Raw genomic sequence first — 15,544 nt, 5'->3', positions numbered from 1 at the left:
TAATGTCATTTCCTGATAAGCTATGTACAGCCCCCGCCACACATGTACAGACACGCTGGTAACACAATACCTGTACAACAAGTGTGCTCTATAAAGGGGATCTCCACTCACACAAATCTGCCTGCCTGTCAAGCATGGCTGGGCCTTTCATAATTACAAAAATAAAAGTATTTAAAGGGGATACCCAGAGAGAAGGAAAAAGATAAAATGTGCATTTAAAAGAAGTAAACTTTATCAACATACACCAATTAAAAACAATCCAAACTCCCATTTTCAAGGCTGCCAAACAGTGTACATACCTCCCAACTTTTTGAGATGAGAAAGAGGGACAATTAAGCCACACCCATGCCACACCCCTGATCACGACCCCATTACACCCCTAGTCAGGCATACAAAAAAAATGTCATGAGAAAAGTATGTTGATTTATAATTCAAACCACACTCGTCCTTTCTATCCTGGTTCATTTCCCTTCATGTAAACATTTTACAATTAGTAATATATCAATTTAAAGGATGGGAATAAAGTTTAGAGTCAATCAAACACATTTTTTAGTAGAGAAATTTAAATATTTACATAAAAAAGGGACAAAGTCCTGAAAGAGGGATAAATGAGGAGGAAAGAGGGACAGGGCTCCCAAAGAGGGACTGTCCCTCCGAAAAAGGGACAGTTGGGAGCTATGCAGTGTATGTTAATAAAGTTAACTCGCTTTGAATCTTTGGACCTTTTTCCTTCCGTCTGGGTAAAGAAAGAAAGCGTTTTTGCCTAACAAATGAGTGTAGTGGTCACACCTGGGAAAGACATGCAGCCAGCAGATTCACACCAGGAACAGTGGAGTCACACCTGGAACAAGCATGCAGACAGCAGAGTCACACCTGGAACAAGCATGCAGCCAGTGGAGTCACACCTGGAACAAGCATGCAGCTAGCGGAGTCACACCTGGAACAAGCATGCAGCCAGCAGTCACACCTGGGACAGACATGCAGACAGCAGATTCACACCTGGAACAGACATGCAGCCAGCAGAGTCACACCTGGAACAGGCATGCAGACAGCGGAGTCATACCTGGAACAAGCATGCAGCCAGCAGAGTCACACCTGGAACAAGCATGCAGCCAGGGGAGTCACACCTGGAACAAGCATGCAGACAGCGGAGTCACACCTGGAACAAGCATGCAGCCAGCTGAGTCACACCTGGAACATGCATGCAGACAGCGGAGTCACACCTGGAACAAGCATGCAGCCAGCGGAGTCACACCTGGAACAAGCATGCAGACAGCGGAGTCATACCTGGAACAAGCATGAGCCAGTGGAGTCACACCTGGGACAATCATGCAGCCAGTGGAGTCACACCTGGAACAAGCATGCAGACAGCGGAGTCACACCTGGAACAAGCATGCAGCCAGCGGAGTCACACCTGGAACAAGCATGCAGACAGTGGAGTCACACCTGGAACAAGCATGCAGCCAGTGGAGTCACACCTGGAACAAGCATGCAGCCAGTAGAGTCACACCTGGAACAATCATGCAGCCAGTGGAGTCACACCTGGAACAAGCATGCAGCCAGAGGAGTCACACCTGGAACAAGCATGCAGACAGCGGAGTCACACCTGGAACAAGCATGCAGCCAGCGGAGTCACACCTGGAACAAGCATGCAGCCAGTGGAGTCACACCTGGAACAAGCATGCAGACAGCGAAGTCATACCTGGTACAAGCATGCAGCCAGCGGAGTCACACCTGGAACAAGCATGCAGCCAGTAGAGTCACACCTGGGACAAGCATGCAGACAGCGGAGGCATACCTGGAACATGCATGCAGCCAGCGGAGTCACACCTGGGACAGACATGCAGCCAGCAGATTCACACCTGGGACAGACATGCAGCCAGTGGAGTCACACCTGGAACAAGCATGCAGACAACGGAGTCACACCTGGAACAAGCATGCAGCCAGTGGAGTCACACCTGGAACAAGCATGCAGTCAGTGGAGTCACACCTGGAACAAGCATGCAGTCAGTGGAGTCACACCTGGGGCAGACATGCAGCCAGCAGATTCACACCTGGAACAGACATGCAGCCAGTGGAGTCACATCTGGAACAAGCATGCAGCCACTCAGCTGAGTCACACCTGGAACAAGCATGCAGACAGCAGAGTCACACCTGGAACAAGCATGCAGCCAGCAGAGTCACACCTGGAAAAAGCATGCAGACAGTGGAGTCACACCTGGAACAAGCATGCAGCCAGTGGAGTCACACCTGGAACAATCATGCAGCCAGTGGAGTCACACCTGGAACAAGCATGCAGCCAGTGGAGTCACACCTGGAACAAGCACACAGCCAGAGGAGTCACAACTGGAACAAGCATGCAGCCAGAGGAGTCACACCTGGAACAAGCATGCAGACAGCGGAGTCACACCTGGAACAAGCATGCAGCCAGCGGAGTCACACCTGGAACAAGCATGCAGCCAGCGGAGTCACACCTGGAACAAGCATGCAGACAGTGGAGTCACACCTGGAATAAGCATGCAGCCAGTGGAGCCACACCTGGAACAAGCATGCAGCCAGAGGAGTCACACCTGGAACAAGCATGCAGCCAGTAGAGTCACACCTGGAACAAGCATGCAGCTTGTGGAATCACACCTGGAACAGACATGCAGCCAGGGGAGTCACACCTGGAACAAGCATGCAGCCAGAGAGTCACACCTGGAACAAGCATGCAGCCAGTGGTGTCACACCTGGAACAAGCATGCAGCCAGCGGAGTCACACCTGGGACAGACATGCAGCCAGCGGATTAACACCTGGAACAAGCATGCAACCTGTGGAGTCACACCTGGAACAAGCATGCAGCCAGTAGAGTCACACCTGGAACAATCATGCAGCCAGTGGAGTCACACCTGGAACAAGCATGCAGCCAGCGGAGTCACACCTGGAACAAGCATGTGGCCAGCGGAGTCACACCTGGAACAAGCATGCAGCCAGTGCAGTCACACCTGGAACAAGCATGCAGCCAGCGGAGTCACACCTGGAACAAGCATGCAGCTAGCAGAGCCACACCTGGAACAAGCATGCAGCCAGCAGAGCCACACTTGGAACAAACATGCAGCCAGAGAAGTCACAATTGGAACCAGCATGCAGCCAGCGGAGTCACACCTGGAACAAGCATGCAGTCAGTGGAGTCACACCAGGGACAAGCATGCAGCCAGTGGAGTCACATCTGGAACAAGCATGCAGCCATCGGAGTCACAACTGGAACAAGCATGCAGCCAGAGGAGTCACACCGGAACAAGCATGTATTCATTGGAGTCACAACTGGAACAAGCATGCAGGTGGCAGTGTCACACCTGGAACAAGCGTGCCGCTAGTGGATTCACACCTGGTACAAGCAAGCAGCCAGCGGAGTCACACCTCGAACAAGCATGTATTCATTGGAGTTACACCTGGTACAAGCATGCAGCCAGTGAAGTCACACCTGGAACCAGAATGTAAGTAGTGGAGTCACACCTGGAACAAGCATGCAGCCAGTGGAATCACTCCTGGAACAAGCATGCAGCCAGTGGAGTCAAACCTGGAACAAGCATGCAGCCAGTGAAGTCACACCTGGAACAAGCATGTATTCATTGGAGTCACACCTGGTACAAGCATGCAGCCAGGGGAGTCACACCTGGAACAAGCATGCAGCCAGTGGAGTCACACCTGGAACAAGCATGCAGCCAGTGGGGCCACACCTGGAACAAGCATGCAGCCAGTGGTGCCACACCTGGAACAAGCATGCAGCCAGTGGAGCCAGACCTGGAACAAGCATGCAGCCAGTGGAGCCAGACCTGGAACAAGCATGCAGCCAGAGGAGTCACACCTGGAACAAGCATGCAGCCAGCGAAGTCACACCTGCAACAAGCATGCAGCTAGCAGAGGCACACCTGGAACAAGTAACACCACCAGTGGAGCCACACTTGTAACAAACATGCAGCCAGAGGCAGGGCCGGCCCGCTCATGAGGCGGGGTGAAACTTTTGCCTCAGGCGGCAAATTTCTAGGGGCGGCATCCGCCCATCGGTGGGTGCGGGGAGCCGGCCGCCCAGCTGGAGGGGTAGCGGGCAGGACGGTGGTATTGGGCCTAGCGGCGGGGAGGGGGGTCGGACCCCCCCCCTCCCTCGCCTGGGTCCCCCATCCTCCGCTCCCCTTTAGCCTTAAATAGATAAGAAGCGCAACTCGTAAGAGGCAGTGGGCGGGGAGGACTCACCTCTTTCTCGATCCAGCGTGCGCTCCACTGACGTCACTTCCTGCAACGTCACCCACTGTATTGTAAGTGGACGGCGCTGCAGGAAGGGACGTCAGTGGAGCGCACGCTGGATCGAGCGAGGAAGAGGTGAGTCCTACCCGCCCACTGCCTCTTACGAGTTGCGCTTCTTATCTATTTAAGGCTGGAGGGGAGCGGAGGACGGGGGACCCAGGCGAGGGAGGGGGGGGTCGGACCCCCCTCCCCGCCGCTAGGCCCAATACCCCTGCCCAGCCCGCTACCCCTCCAGCTCGGCGGCGGTCCCCCGTGGGGGGGGGGGGGGTGGGGGGGGGGTGGGGGGGGGGGGTGGGGGGTGTCCGGGTGGGGGGGGGTGGGAGGGCATTGGCAGCAATCATTTTTTCCTCAGGCGGCAAAAAGTCTAGGGCCAGCCCTGGCCAGAGGAGTCACACCTGGAACAAGCATGCAGCCAGTGGGGTCACACCTGGAACAAGCATTCAGCCAGCGGAGTCACACCTGGAAAACTTGAGGCACTGTTGAAAGTCTTATGTTTGGGGCTATGTTTGGTAAAAGTCCACAGTTAGGTAACAAGTCAGGGTTTAGATGGGGTAGAAATGGCACTGGAAGCCATGTGGTGGAGGGCATTTGGAAAGGTGTAGGTCAAGGTTAGGTTCTAAGAACCATATGGAAGTTAGCAGCTAGGGGTAGGGATAGAGTTAGGTATGAAATGGGGCAGCAAAGGGGCAGAGATTGGCAATAGGCTAGGTCGGCAAGTTAGATATAAGTAAGGTTTATCAGTGGATTCATAAATTAAGTGCCTAGGGGAACTGCCCATTTGACATATTTACCCAAGGATCAAGAATCAGAATGACCTATATGTAAGGGACTGTCCACTAGAATATCCTTGGGTATGTCCATACAGGCATGGGTGGTGGACACCTCACAGCAAGTGTCAATGCTTCACTTTATTTGAGCAAGACCAAGTCCACACCTTCTGACCGAGGACTTGACATCCCGATTCTTCAGGCTGTATATCATGGGGTTGAGGAAAGGGATGATGACCGTGTAGAACACAGCGATGACCTTGTCTTGCTCTGGACTGTAGGCGGAGGATGGTCTCAAGTACATGAATATGATCGTCCCGTAAAATAGTATCACCACCGTCAGGTGAGACGCACAGGTTGAAAAGGTCTTCATGCGCCCCTTGGAGGATCGGATGCTTAGAACAGACGCTATGATGTAGAAGTAAGAGACCAAGATAACAAGCAGGGAGAAAAGCTCAATAAACCCTACGAAAGAGAAGAGGACTAGTTCATTTACGGTAGTGTCACCACAAGAAGTCTCAATCAGTGCAATGACATCACAATAAAAGTGTTGAATGTGTTGCTTGGCTTCACAGAAGTTCAGGTGAAAGAAGGAGAATCCAGTTTGGATGAAGCCATTGAGAAAGCCACCAACATAGGAGAACAGAGGAAGAGCCAGGAGCGCCTGGCGGTTAATAATGTGAAGATAGTTCAAGGGGTGGCAGATGGCCACGTATCGGTCATAGGACATGGCTGCCAGTAGAAGACACTCACTGCCCCCGAATCCAGCATACGTGAGCATCTGCAGAGCACAGCCAGCTACTGATATAGACCTTTCCTCCAACACAAAGTCCATCAGCATTCTGACAGTGACGGAGGAAGAATAGCAGATGTCTATGAAGGACAAATGGCGCAAGAAGCCGTACATGGGAGTGTGGAGTTGAGTATCGCAGCTGATGAGGACAAATAACGCAAAGTTTTGGACCAAAGTCAAGGTGTAGACAATGAAGAAAAAGACAAACAAAGTCAACTTCAGATCAGGGATTTCAGTCAGTCCTGCCAGGAGGAACTCTGTGACAGCGGTCCTGTTCTGTAGGCCCATCATTGTCAGGAGGACAGCATACAATTACACACTGATGGCCTAGGGCACTTCTCAACATCCATAGAATTACCTGGAGAAGCAAAGTTTGCAAAAATAAGCCACTCAAAGAGAAATCTTATGTGTGATGAGAAAAATGCTTTGTCTTTGCTTTCACTTTTGCTGTATAGATTGAAAGAATGAATGTTGAACATAAGTTTCACATGATTATTGTATTTTATGTGCATGTAAAGCAGCACATCCCTTATACAGTGTTTCTTATCAAAACTGATGGTGTTGTGTGCAGCTATTCTGTGAATTAGTGCTGGTGCTGAAATGGAGTAACACAGGCTCCTGCTCTGTGCAGATAATTACTTCTGCAGGCAGGTGAGAGTTTTATGACACTATTACTGCAAACTGAGCGCTGTGGCTTATGGCCCATACTCACGGGCTACATTTGTGGCCTGTCGCTAGCACACGTGAGCGTGTGCGCGACAGGCCGGCGACAGCTCCTCGCCAGGTCCCTCCGCGTACACACGCGGAAGAGGGATCAGCAGTGACGGAAGCTGTCGCCGACGTTTCTCCCCCCACCGCCGGAAGCGCCGTGTTCTGTATAGAGGCTGCTGTCGCTAGTCCGCATACACATGCGGACTAGCGACAGTTGCGGCAAAGTTGCGGCGGCAACTGTCGCCGGGCGATTGATCGCGCCAATCACCTGGTGACAGTAGCGACGAGCGACGGTTTGGGGTGCGTGCCCGTGTTGCGCCTCATACTCACGGGCGACCTGTCGCCGCAACACGCGCGCGCCGCATGTTGCGGCGACAATTGTAGCCCGTGAGTATGGGCCATAAGATTGCAAACATAAGTGCAGTTTGAGTTTACTGTCAGTTCTGGAAATGTTTACCTGGCAGCAAAATAAAATGTAAAAACACATTTTACCAAACTCAAATTACAAAAGCATTAATTTCTATTTAAAGAGAGTCTGAAGCGAGAATAAATCTCGCTTCAGACCTCATAGTTAGCAGGGGCATGTGTGTCCCTGCTAAACCGTCGCTATCCCGCGGCTTAACGGGGGTCCCTGATCCCCCAAATCCCCTCCGTGCAGCCGGGGATCTCTTCCTGGTTGGGGCAGGGCTAACCGCCGCAGCCCTGCCCCACGCGCGTCTGTCAGCGCGTATCTCCGCCTCTCCCCCGCCCCTCTCAGTCTTCCTTCACTGAGAGGGGTGGGGGAGAGGCGGCGATGCGCCGCTGATAGACGCGACTGGAGGTAGGGCTGCAGCCGTTAGCCCTGCCTCCAGGAGCGACCAAGTCTGCGACCAAGTGTCGCAGTGGGGGGTTTGGGGGTCAAGGGACCCCCGTTTAGCGGCGCTATAGCGGCGGTTTAGCAGGGACACACGTGCCCCTGCTAACTATGAGCTCTGAAGCGAGATTTATTCTCGCTTCAGAGTCTCTTTAAAAGAAACCCATAGACCTAGATGTGTCACAATCTGTGAATAAGTGTTATTAAAAATGATGTTTTTGTTTCAAATTAGGGACAGCCATAAATATCCAGAACTGGCTGAACATTTAAACTGCGCATCAGAGTTATATTTGGAGTACAGATCGGCCATAAATTCCCATCTTCCATATAAGCAATGATCTGCACAGAGCAGGAAGCAGTTACTCTCCTCACACACCTGGACTAATCATGTGATTGGCAGCAGGATGTGAAATAACTGGCAGTTTCTGCTAGGAACAATGTGGTAACTGAAACAGTTTGCCACTAATCCCTGCAAGTGAAGGGATTGCTTTTTCCCTTAACGAAAGTGGAGTCTTACTTATTATTATTATTATTATTATTATTATTATTATTATGTATTTTGTATTTAGCATTTTGCGTTTTCAGTTTTGCGTTTTGCGTTTTGCACAGCATGGTGGCGTAGTGGTTAGCACTCTCACCTTGCAGCGCAGGGTCCCTGGTTCAAATCTCAGCCAGGGCACCATCTGCACAGAGTTTGTATGTTCTCCCTGTGTCTGTGTGGTTTTTCTCCGGGAACTCCGGTTTCCTCCCACATCCCAAAATCATACAGATAAGTTAATTGGCTTCCCCCTAAATTGGCCATAGACTATGATACATACATTACACGATACATACATAGACATAAGACTATGATAGGACTAGATTGTGAGCCCCTCAGAGGGACAGTAAGTGACAAGACTATATATATTCTGTACAGTGCTGTGTAATCTGTTAGTGCTATATACATACTTAAACAAAATAAGTATTAATATATTGCTGACATCTGCCAGAGCGCTGTACAGAAGATATTGTCTTGTCCCTCAGAGGAGCTCATAATCTAGTCCCTACCATAGTCATATATGTATCGTGTGGTGCATGTATCATAGTCTAGGGCCAATTTAGGGGGAAGCCAATTAACTTATCTGTATAATTTTGGGATGTGAGAGGAAACTGGAGTGCCCGGGGGAACCCCCACAGAGATAGGGAGAACATACAAACTCTGTGCAGATAGTGCCCTGGCTCGGATTCAAACTGGGGACCCAGTGCTGCAAGGCAAGAGCGCTAACCGCTACGCCACCGTGCTGCCCACTTCAAGCAAGTAGACTGGCAGTCAGGAATACATTCATATTATTATTTATGATTGTATTTGCACTACTATGGGTTTTTTAAGCCCAGTAAGTATATGCAGGATGTAATGCTATAAATCTATACATTTCCTCCCACAGTAATGGAAATTATCTAAGTTACTGAAACTAACACATAAAGGATACACAATAAAATATAATACAAAACATAAAGGGCACAATGCAAAATATAAAACACATGAAGAGCAAACTATAAAATATGCAAGACCTCTGGAAGTCCTGCAAGAATTTCCTCACACTGTGTTTTAATGAATTTTCATCTAAAGAGTTTCGCACATTGCATTGAAGTCCATGGTTTTAACTTTAGCCATTTTAAGGGGCACTATGGCAAAAATTGTAAAATTTAAAATATGTGCAAACATAGACAAATAAGAAGTGTATTTTTTCCAGAGTAAAATGAGCCATAAATGACTTTTCTCCTATGTTGCTGTCACTTACAGTAGGTAGTAGAAATCTGACAGAAGCGACAGGTTTTGGACTAGTCCATCTCTTCATAGGGGATTCTCAGGGATTTATTTATTTTCAAAAGCACTTAGTGAATGGCAGTTGCTCTGTCCAACTGCCAAAAAAATGTGTAGGGGGCAGGGAAGCTGGCCAGCATCATTGTTTATATCCTTTTTAGCAAATATCTTTATAAAGAATAAAAACCTTGCTGAGAATCCCCTATGAAGAGATGGACTACTCCAAAACCTGTCACTTCTGTCAGATTTCTACTGCCTACTGTGACAGCAACATAGGAGAAAAGTAATTTATGGCTCATTTTCCTCTGGAAAAAAACGTACTTCGTATTTGTCTGTGTTTGCACATATTTTAAATTTTACAATTTTTTGCCATAGTGCCCCTTTAAGTTACCAGTGCATGCCATGCTGCACTACCGCAGCATAGTGTGCACTCCTGTCATTAAGCTTACCATAGTGCCCCTTTAATAGCAAAGCCCCCACATATGCTACAACCACCACATTTGCTAGGCATGTAAGGACAGTATTGGTAACAAGAGGGAAAAAAATTCAAAAAGACCTTGTAGTTTTTGAGAAAATCATTTTTAGAGTTACAGTAAGAAATTTTTTTATTTTTTTTTAAATGATTGAATGACAAATAATGGTGAAATGGCTAAAGGTGAAGAGGGTATAAAATATCAGCAATTATTACTTCTCTCCTCAGAATCACACATTGCTAATGTATCTCCATATTCTTCCACCAGTATTACCACAATTACCTGCTCCAGTGTCGCTCATTGCGGCCCATACCTGGCTGGCATCAGATCACCCAGGCTGGCCTCAGATTACCCATCCCTAACTGGCATCAGATCACCCAGGCTGGCCTCAGATCACCCATACCTGGCTGGCATCAGATCACCAGGCTGGCCTCAGATCACCCATCCCTAACTGGCATCAGATCACCCAGGCTGGCCTCAGATCACCAGGCTGGCCTCAGATCACCCATCCCTAACTGGCATCAGATCACCCAGGCTGGCCTCAGATCACCCATACCTGGCTGGCATCAGATCACCAGGCTGGCCTCAGATCACCCATACCTGGCTGGCATCAGATCACCCAGGCTGGCCTCAGATCTTGGCAGACACAGAGTCCAGCAGCAACCACAGTGTCTCATCTTCCTCGAGGTGATCAGTAACAGAGGTGGTGATTTATAAGCGGTGCATAGATCGGGGACTCGTGTCCCTGGGAGTCAGCCTATCACACATGAGGCGTGGGGTCGTGTTCCACAACCTATCAGTGCTATCACACATGGGACCAATTTTCATAGCCTGTCACACATGAGGTTTTTATTTCCAAGATGTCTGGAAAAGTTTTGTAAAGAAATTATGAAGGTTATAATTAATTCAGATCATGGAAGATGTCCATGAATGGAAGCTAGTTTCAGAACTTTCCATGTGTTCTAGAAGGTGTTATATCAGTCTACTACAAGAGATTTTATCAGTACAAAGGAGGTGAAGGGAATGAAGAATGTACAGTTCGGCCTGGCTACCTTGGAAAAAGATCAGAAAAAACAATGACTGGTTTGACTTTGAGGCCAAAGATAGCTTGAAAACACCCATCAGTTAACCAAACTATGTAGCTTTGGCTACAAGAGCTACCACAGTGTTTCTCAAACCTGTCCTTGCGACTCCAACAGTGCATGTAGGGTTGAGCCGAAATTTTTGAAATTTCCTGTTACTATAATTACGCATGCGAAATTTGCTATTACGAAGCAAAATTATGGTAGAGTAATTGCCATTAAAATCGTAATTGAAAATACCGTAAGCGTAATTTTCAATGCGTAATTTCGCGTTTCGTTCATAACGTAATTTCACGTTAAACCATAACGTAATTTCGCATTAAACCATTTCGCATTTCTTTGTAATTTCGCGAATTTCGTAATTACTTGTTAGCTATAAAAAATTACTTGTTCGCATTAGCCAATCAGAAGCGAATCAGCGGTAGTCAGATGAACGCTAACACATTTTTGCATAGAAACGCTTTTTCGCGTTAAATAATGTAAAAACTAAGCATGCGCAGTTCAAGGGTGTAAACTACGCTTACAAACGTTTGCATGTAAGGCAAAAGTAATTTCGCGATACCCACCGTAACGCGAAAATGACGCGAAAATTAACGCTTACAGTAATATGAACTATCGCGAAATTACGTTATGTAACTACGCTTACAAATGGTTGCATGCAAGGCAAACGTAATTTCGCGATACCCACTGTAATGCGAAAATTACGCTTACGCGGAATTTTGCAAAATCCTTCTTCATTACGATTATGTACTTACGGCCATAATCGTAATTACACTAATTACGCGAAATTTCGCGAAATCGTAATTAAGTCATTACGCTCATCTCTAAGTGCATGTTTCACAGGCAACCTCACCTATGCAAAGTTAGGGTAATTAGTGTCCCAGCAAGGTGGATTCCCTGTAGATGAGACACTAATTACTCGACCTGTGCGTAGATGAGGTTGCCTGGAAAACATGCACCGTTGGGGAATCAGGAGGAAAGGTTTAAGAAACAATACCTTACCAAAAGAGAGAAACCTGCAGATCCTCAGGACCATAAGAAACAAGTCCTGGTTGCAGCTCGCAGAACTCACCCAAGCTCAAACACTAATGAGGGATGTTCGAGAGTTGTATAATGGTATGTTAGATGAAGACAGCACCTTTCAAGTCCACCATTTGAGAGGTAGTTACAGGCAGGGGTAAACAAATGGAAAGGTGTGTGGAACACACTACTCTGACATTTACTCCACAATGAATGCTGTCACTTCAGCTGCCCCCACTGCCACCAAGAGCTTGCTCACCAGGGCTGAACTCGATAAAAAGGCTCATATGAAGGATGTCATTGGGTCAATCTCTCTGCAGGTAAGGCACCAGACAGTGACATAATTCCCCCAGTCCTGGTCACCTCAAATAAGACTACTCTTCTGAATCCTGGTATAAAATATTGTGTCACTGTTGGCAAGAGGAAATATGAGAGGTGCCAAAGTTGTCACCCTTTCATAGTTACATAGTTACATAGTTACATAGTTATTTTGGTTGAAAAAAGACATACGTCCATCGAGTTCAACCAGTATAAAGTACAACACCAGCCTGCTCCCTCACATATCCCTGTTGATCCAGAGGAAGGCGAAAAAACCCTTACAAGGCATGGTCCAATTAGCCCCTAAAGGGAAAAATTCCTTCCCGACTCCAGATGGCAATCAGATAAAATCCCTGGATCAACATCATTAGGCATTACCTAGTAATTGTAGCCATGGATGTCTTTCAACGCAAGGAAAGCATCTAAGCCCCCTTTAAATGCAGGTATAGAGTTTGCCATAACGACTTCCTGTGGCAATGCATTCCACATCTTAATCACTCTTACTGTAAAGAACCCTTTCCTAAATAAATGGCTAAAACATTTTTCCTCCATGCGCAGATCATGTCCTCTAGTCCTTTGAGAAGGCCTAGGGACAAAAAGCTCATCCGCCAAGGTATTATATTGCCCTCTGATGTATTTATACATGTTAATTAGATCCCCTCTAAGGCGTCTTTTCTCTAGACTAAATAAACCCAGTTTATCTAACCTTTCTCGATAAGTGAGACCTTCCATCCCACGCATCAATTTTGTTGCTCGTCTCTGCAGCTGCTCTAAAACTGCAATATCTTTTTTGTAATGTGGTGCCCAGAACTGAATTCCATATTCCAGATGTGGCCTTACTAGAGAGTTAAACAGGGGCAATATTATGCTAGCATCTCGAGTTTTTATTTCCCTTTTAATGCATCCCAAAATTTTGTTAGCTTTAGCTGCAGCTGCTTGGCATTGAGTACGATTATTTAACTTGTTGTCAATGAGTACTCCTAAGTCCTTCTCCAAGTTTGATGTCCCCAACTGTATCCCATTTATTTTGTATGGTGCTAGACCATTAGTACGTCCAAAATGCATGACCTTACATTTGTCAACATTGAATTTCATCTGCCATGTATGTGCCCATATAGCCATCCTATCCAGATCCTGTTGCAATATGACACTATCTTCCTGAGAGTTAATGATTCTGCACAATTTTGTATCATCTGCAAAAATAGCAACATTGCTCACTACTGCATCTACTAGGTCATTAATAAATAAATTGAAGAGCACTGGACCCAGAACAGACCCCTGTGGGACCCCACTGCTAACAGTCTCCCATTTTGAGTATGATCCATTGACCACAACTCTTTGTTTTCTGTCCATTAGCCAGTTCCCTATCCATGAACACAGACTCATCCCAGTCCTTGCATCCTCAACTTTTGCACCAGACTTTTGTGGGGAACAGTGTCGAAGGCCTTTGCAAAGTCCAAGTATATCACATCTACAGCATTCCCAATATCCATATTAGCATTCACTACCTCATAAAAGCTGAGCATGTTAGTCAAACAGGACCTGTCTTTAGTAAACCCATGTTGATGCTGAGAAATAAGATTATATTCTACTATGAAGTCATGTATAGTATCTCTTAGTAACCCCTCAAATAGTTTGCATACAACTGATGTTAAACTTACAGGTCTATAATTTCCTGGATCAGATTTTTTGCCCTTCTTAAATAATGGGAAAACGTGGGCTGTACGCCAATCCACTGGGACTCTGCCAGTTGCAAGAGAGTCACAAAAGATAAGATAAAGGGGTTTATCTATAACTGAACTTAATTCCCTTAGGACCCGAATATTGCATGCCATCCGGGCCAGGTGCCTTGTCTATTTTTAATTTATTTAGTCTTGCCTTCACTTCTTCCTGCGTTAAGTATTTAATATTACAGTTAGAAGATTAAGACTCTTCCGCCTCTGTAGTTTGCAACAGTGCTGTTTCTTTTGTGAAGACAGAAGCAAAGAAAGCATTTAATAACTCTGCCTTACCTTGGTCATCCACCATTGAGTTCCCATCCTCATCCTTTAGGAGTCCTATACAGTCAACCTTTCTTTTTTTAGAGTTAATGTACTTGTAAAACTTTTTTGGGTTAGATTTGATATCCTTAGCGATTTGTTTTTCAGCTTCAATCTTTGCCTGCCTAATTTCTTTTTTACAATTTTTATTGCACTCCTTATAATTGCTTAGTGCAGCCTCTGTCCCCTCCTGTTTTAAGACCTTATAGGCATTCTTTTTCCTCTTCATTTTATCTTTAACCTTTCTATTCTAGTGTGGCAGAGGAGGCAATTATAAGTACATTTCCCTACTGAGTGTTAGTGGTTCCATGCATCTTTCTGATACGTCTTCTGATGCTTCCGAGAAGGAGCAAGAGCAACTGTTTACATGATCTTCTCTCTTCTCCAACCATAGAAAGGATGCAGAAGAAGTCCCTCTTCGTGGCTTCTACTGAATTAACTCATTTGAATTGCCAAGTAGAGAGAAAGTCTTCTAGATACTGTTGAATAAGTATGATTGAAACCTTCCATGAGAACATACAGGACATAGCCTAGTTCAATGGCAGTTTATCAGAATCGTATTACCCAACAGAGCCAAATGGGCTGCATCCTTGTTCTAACATTCTTTGTACTCTTCAAAATTGCTATGTCTTTGGTTCCACATCTTGGGAATGTGTCTCTGCCCAAGGTCTGACTAGAAGCTTTTTAACCTTATTCACTAATGCCTGGTACACACGATACATTTTTTTTCATTAGATTGACAGGAAATTTCCTGTAATTCGATAATTTTCAACATGTCTGATCTGCTTTCGATCAAGAAAGCAATTGATTGTGTGCAGTATCTAAAAAGTCGATCCCTGTCTTGATCGGGAAGCAGATCGGACCTGTTGGAAATTATCAAACTGGAAATTTCTAGTCAATCTGATGGGGAAATTGGATCGTGTACGCCATGCTTTAAACATTAGACCAAAGGTGTGAAATACTCTTAAAATTGACATGCTGTTTAATGCTGACAAAGTGACGGTTACAAGTCAAACAGAGAAAAAGCTTCAGATCCTCCTGAATAATTGTTCCGAGGCATGCAGAGAATTCAGGTTGACCATCAGTCTAAAGGTGGCCACACACGATACAATAAAATTATCCGATTTTACAGTAATTCGATAAAAACGATCGTATCTCTCGAAAAAAATCAAAAGCTTTTTTTTTTATTCGACTGAAAAATCCGATCGGATTTCCCGTTTTTTTCTATTTAAATCGTTTTGGAATGCCAGATATTTCTCTTTAATCTCTACTGAAGATTGTATGGTGTGTGCTGGATTGTTAATTTATTAATATACTGTACACACCCTAGCAATTTTCTCTGAGTTTCCAATCATTTTTATCATAACTGAGGAAAAAATTGAACATAGGTGTGTGGTAC

General features: G+C 46.2%; 1 protein-coding gene across 1 annotated transcript; it reads right to left on the bottom strand.

Moving 5' to 3' along the window:
• Positions 1-5,188: 5,188 nt before the first annotated feature.
• LOC137555711 (olfactory receptor 5AR1-like) lies at positions 5,189-6,133 on the bottom strand. Its single transcript, XM_068271616.1, has one exon. It carries the CDS (start codon positions 6,131-6,133, stop codon positions 5,189-5,191), a length of 945 nt encoding a protein of 314 aa, XP_068127717.1.
• Positions 6,134-15,544: the final 9,411 nt, after the last annotated feature.

This window comes from Hyperolius riggenbachi, chromosome 1 (assembly GCF_040937935.1).
Source record: "Hyperolius riggenbachi isolate aHypRig1 chromosome 1, aHypRig1.pri, whole genome shotgun sequence".
Taxonomy (NCBI): domain Eukaryota; kingdom Metazoa; phylum Chordata; class Amphibia; order Anura; family Hyperoliidae; genus Hyperolius; species Hyperolius riggenbachi.
Note: the sequence above shows the minus strand (reverse complement) of the source record. Positions and strands in the feature narration are given on the sequence as shown.

What these genes read in the sequence shown, in the direction of transcription:
- LOC137555711 (XM_068271616.1), bottom strand. Translation starts at nt 6,133, where the DNA reads ATGGGCCTACAGAACAGGACCGCTGTCACAGAGTTCCTCCTGGCAGGA.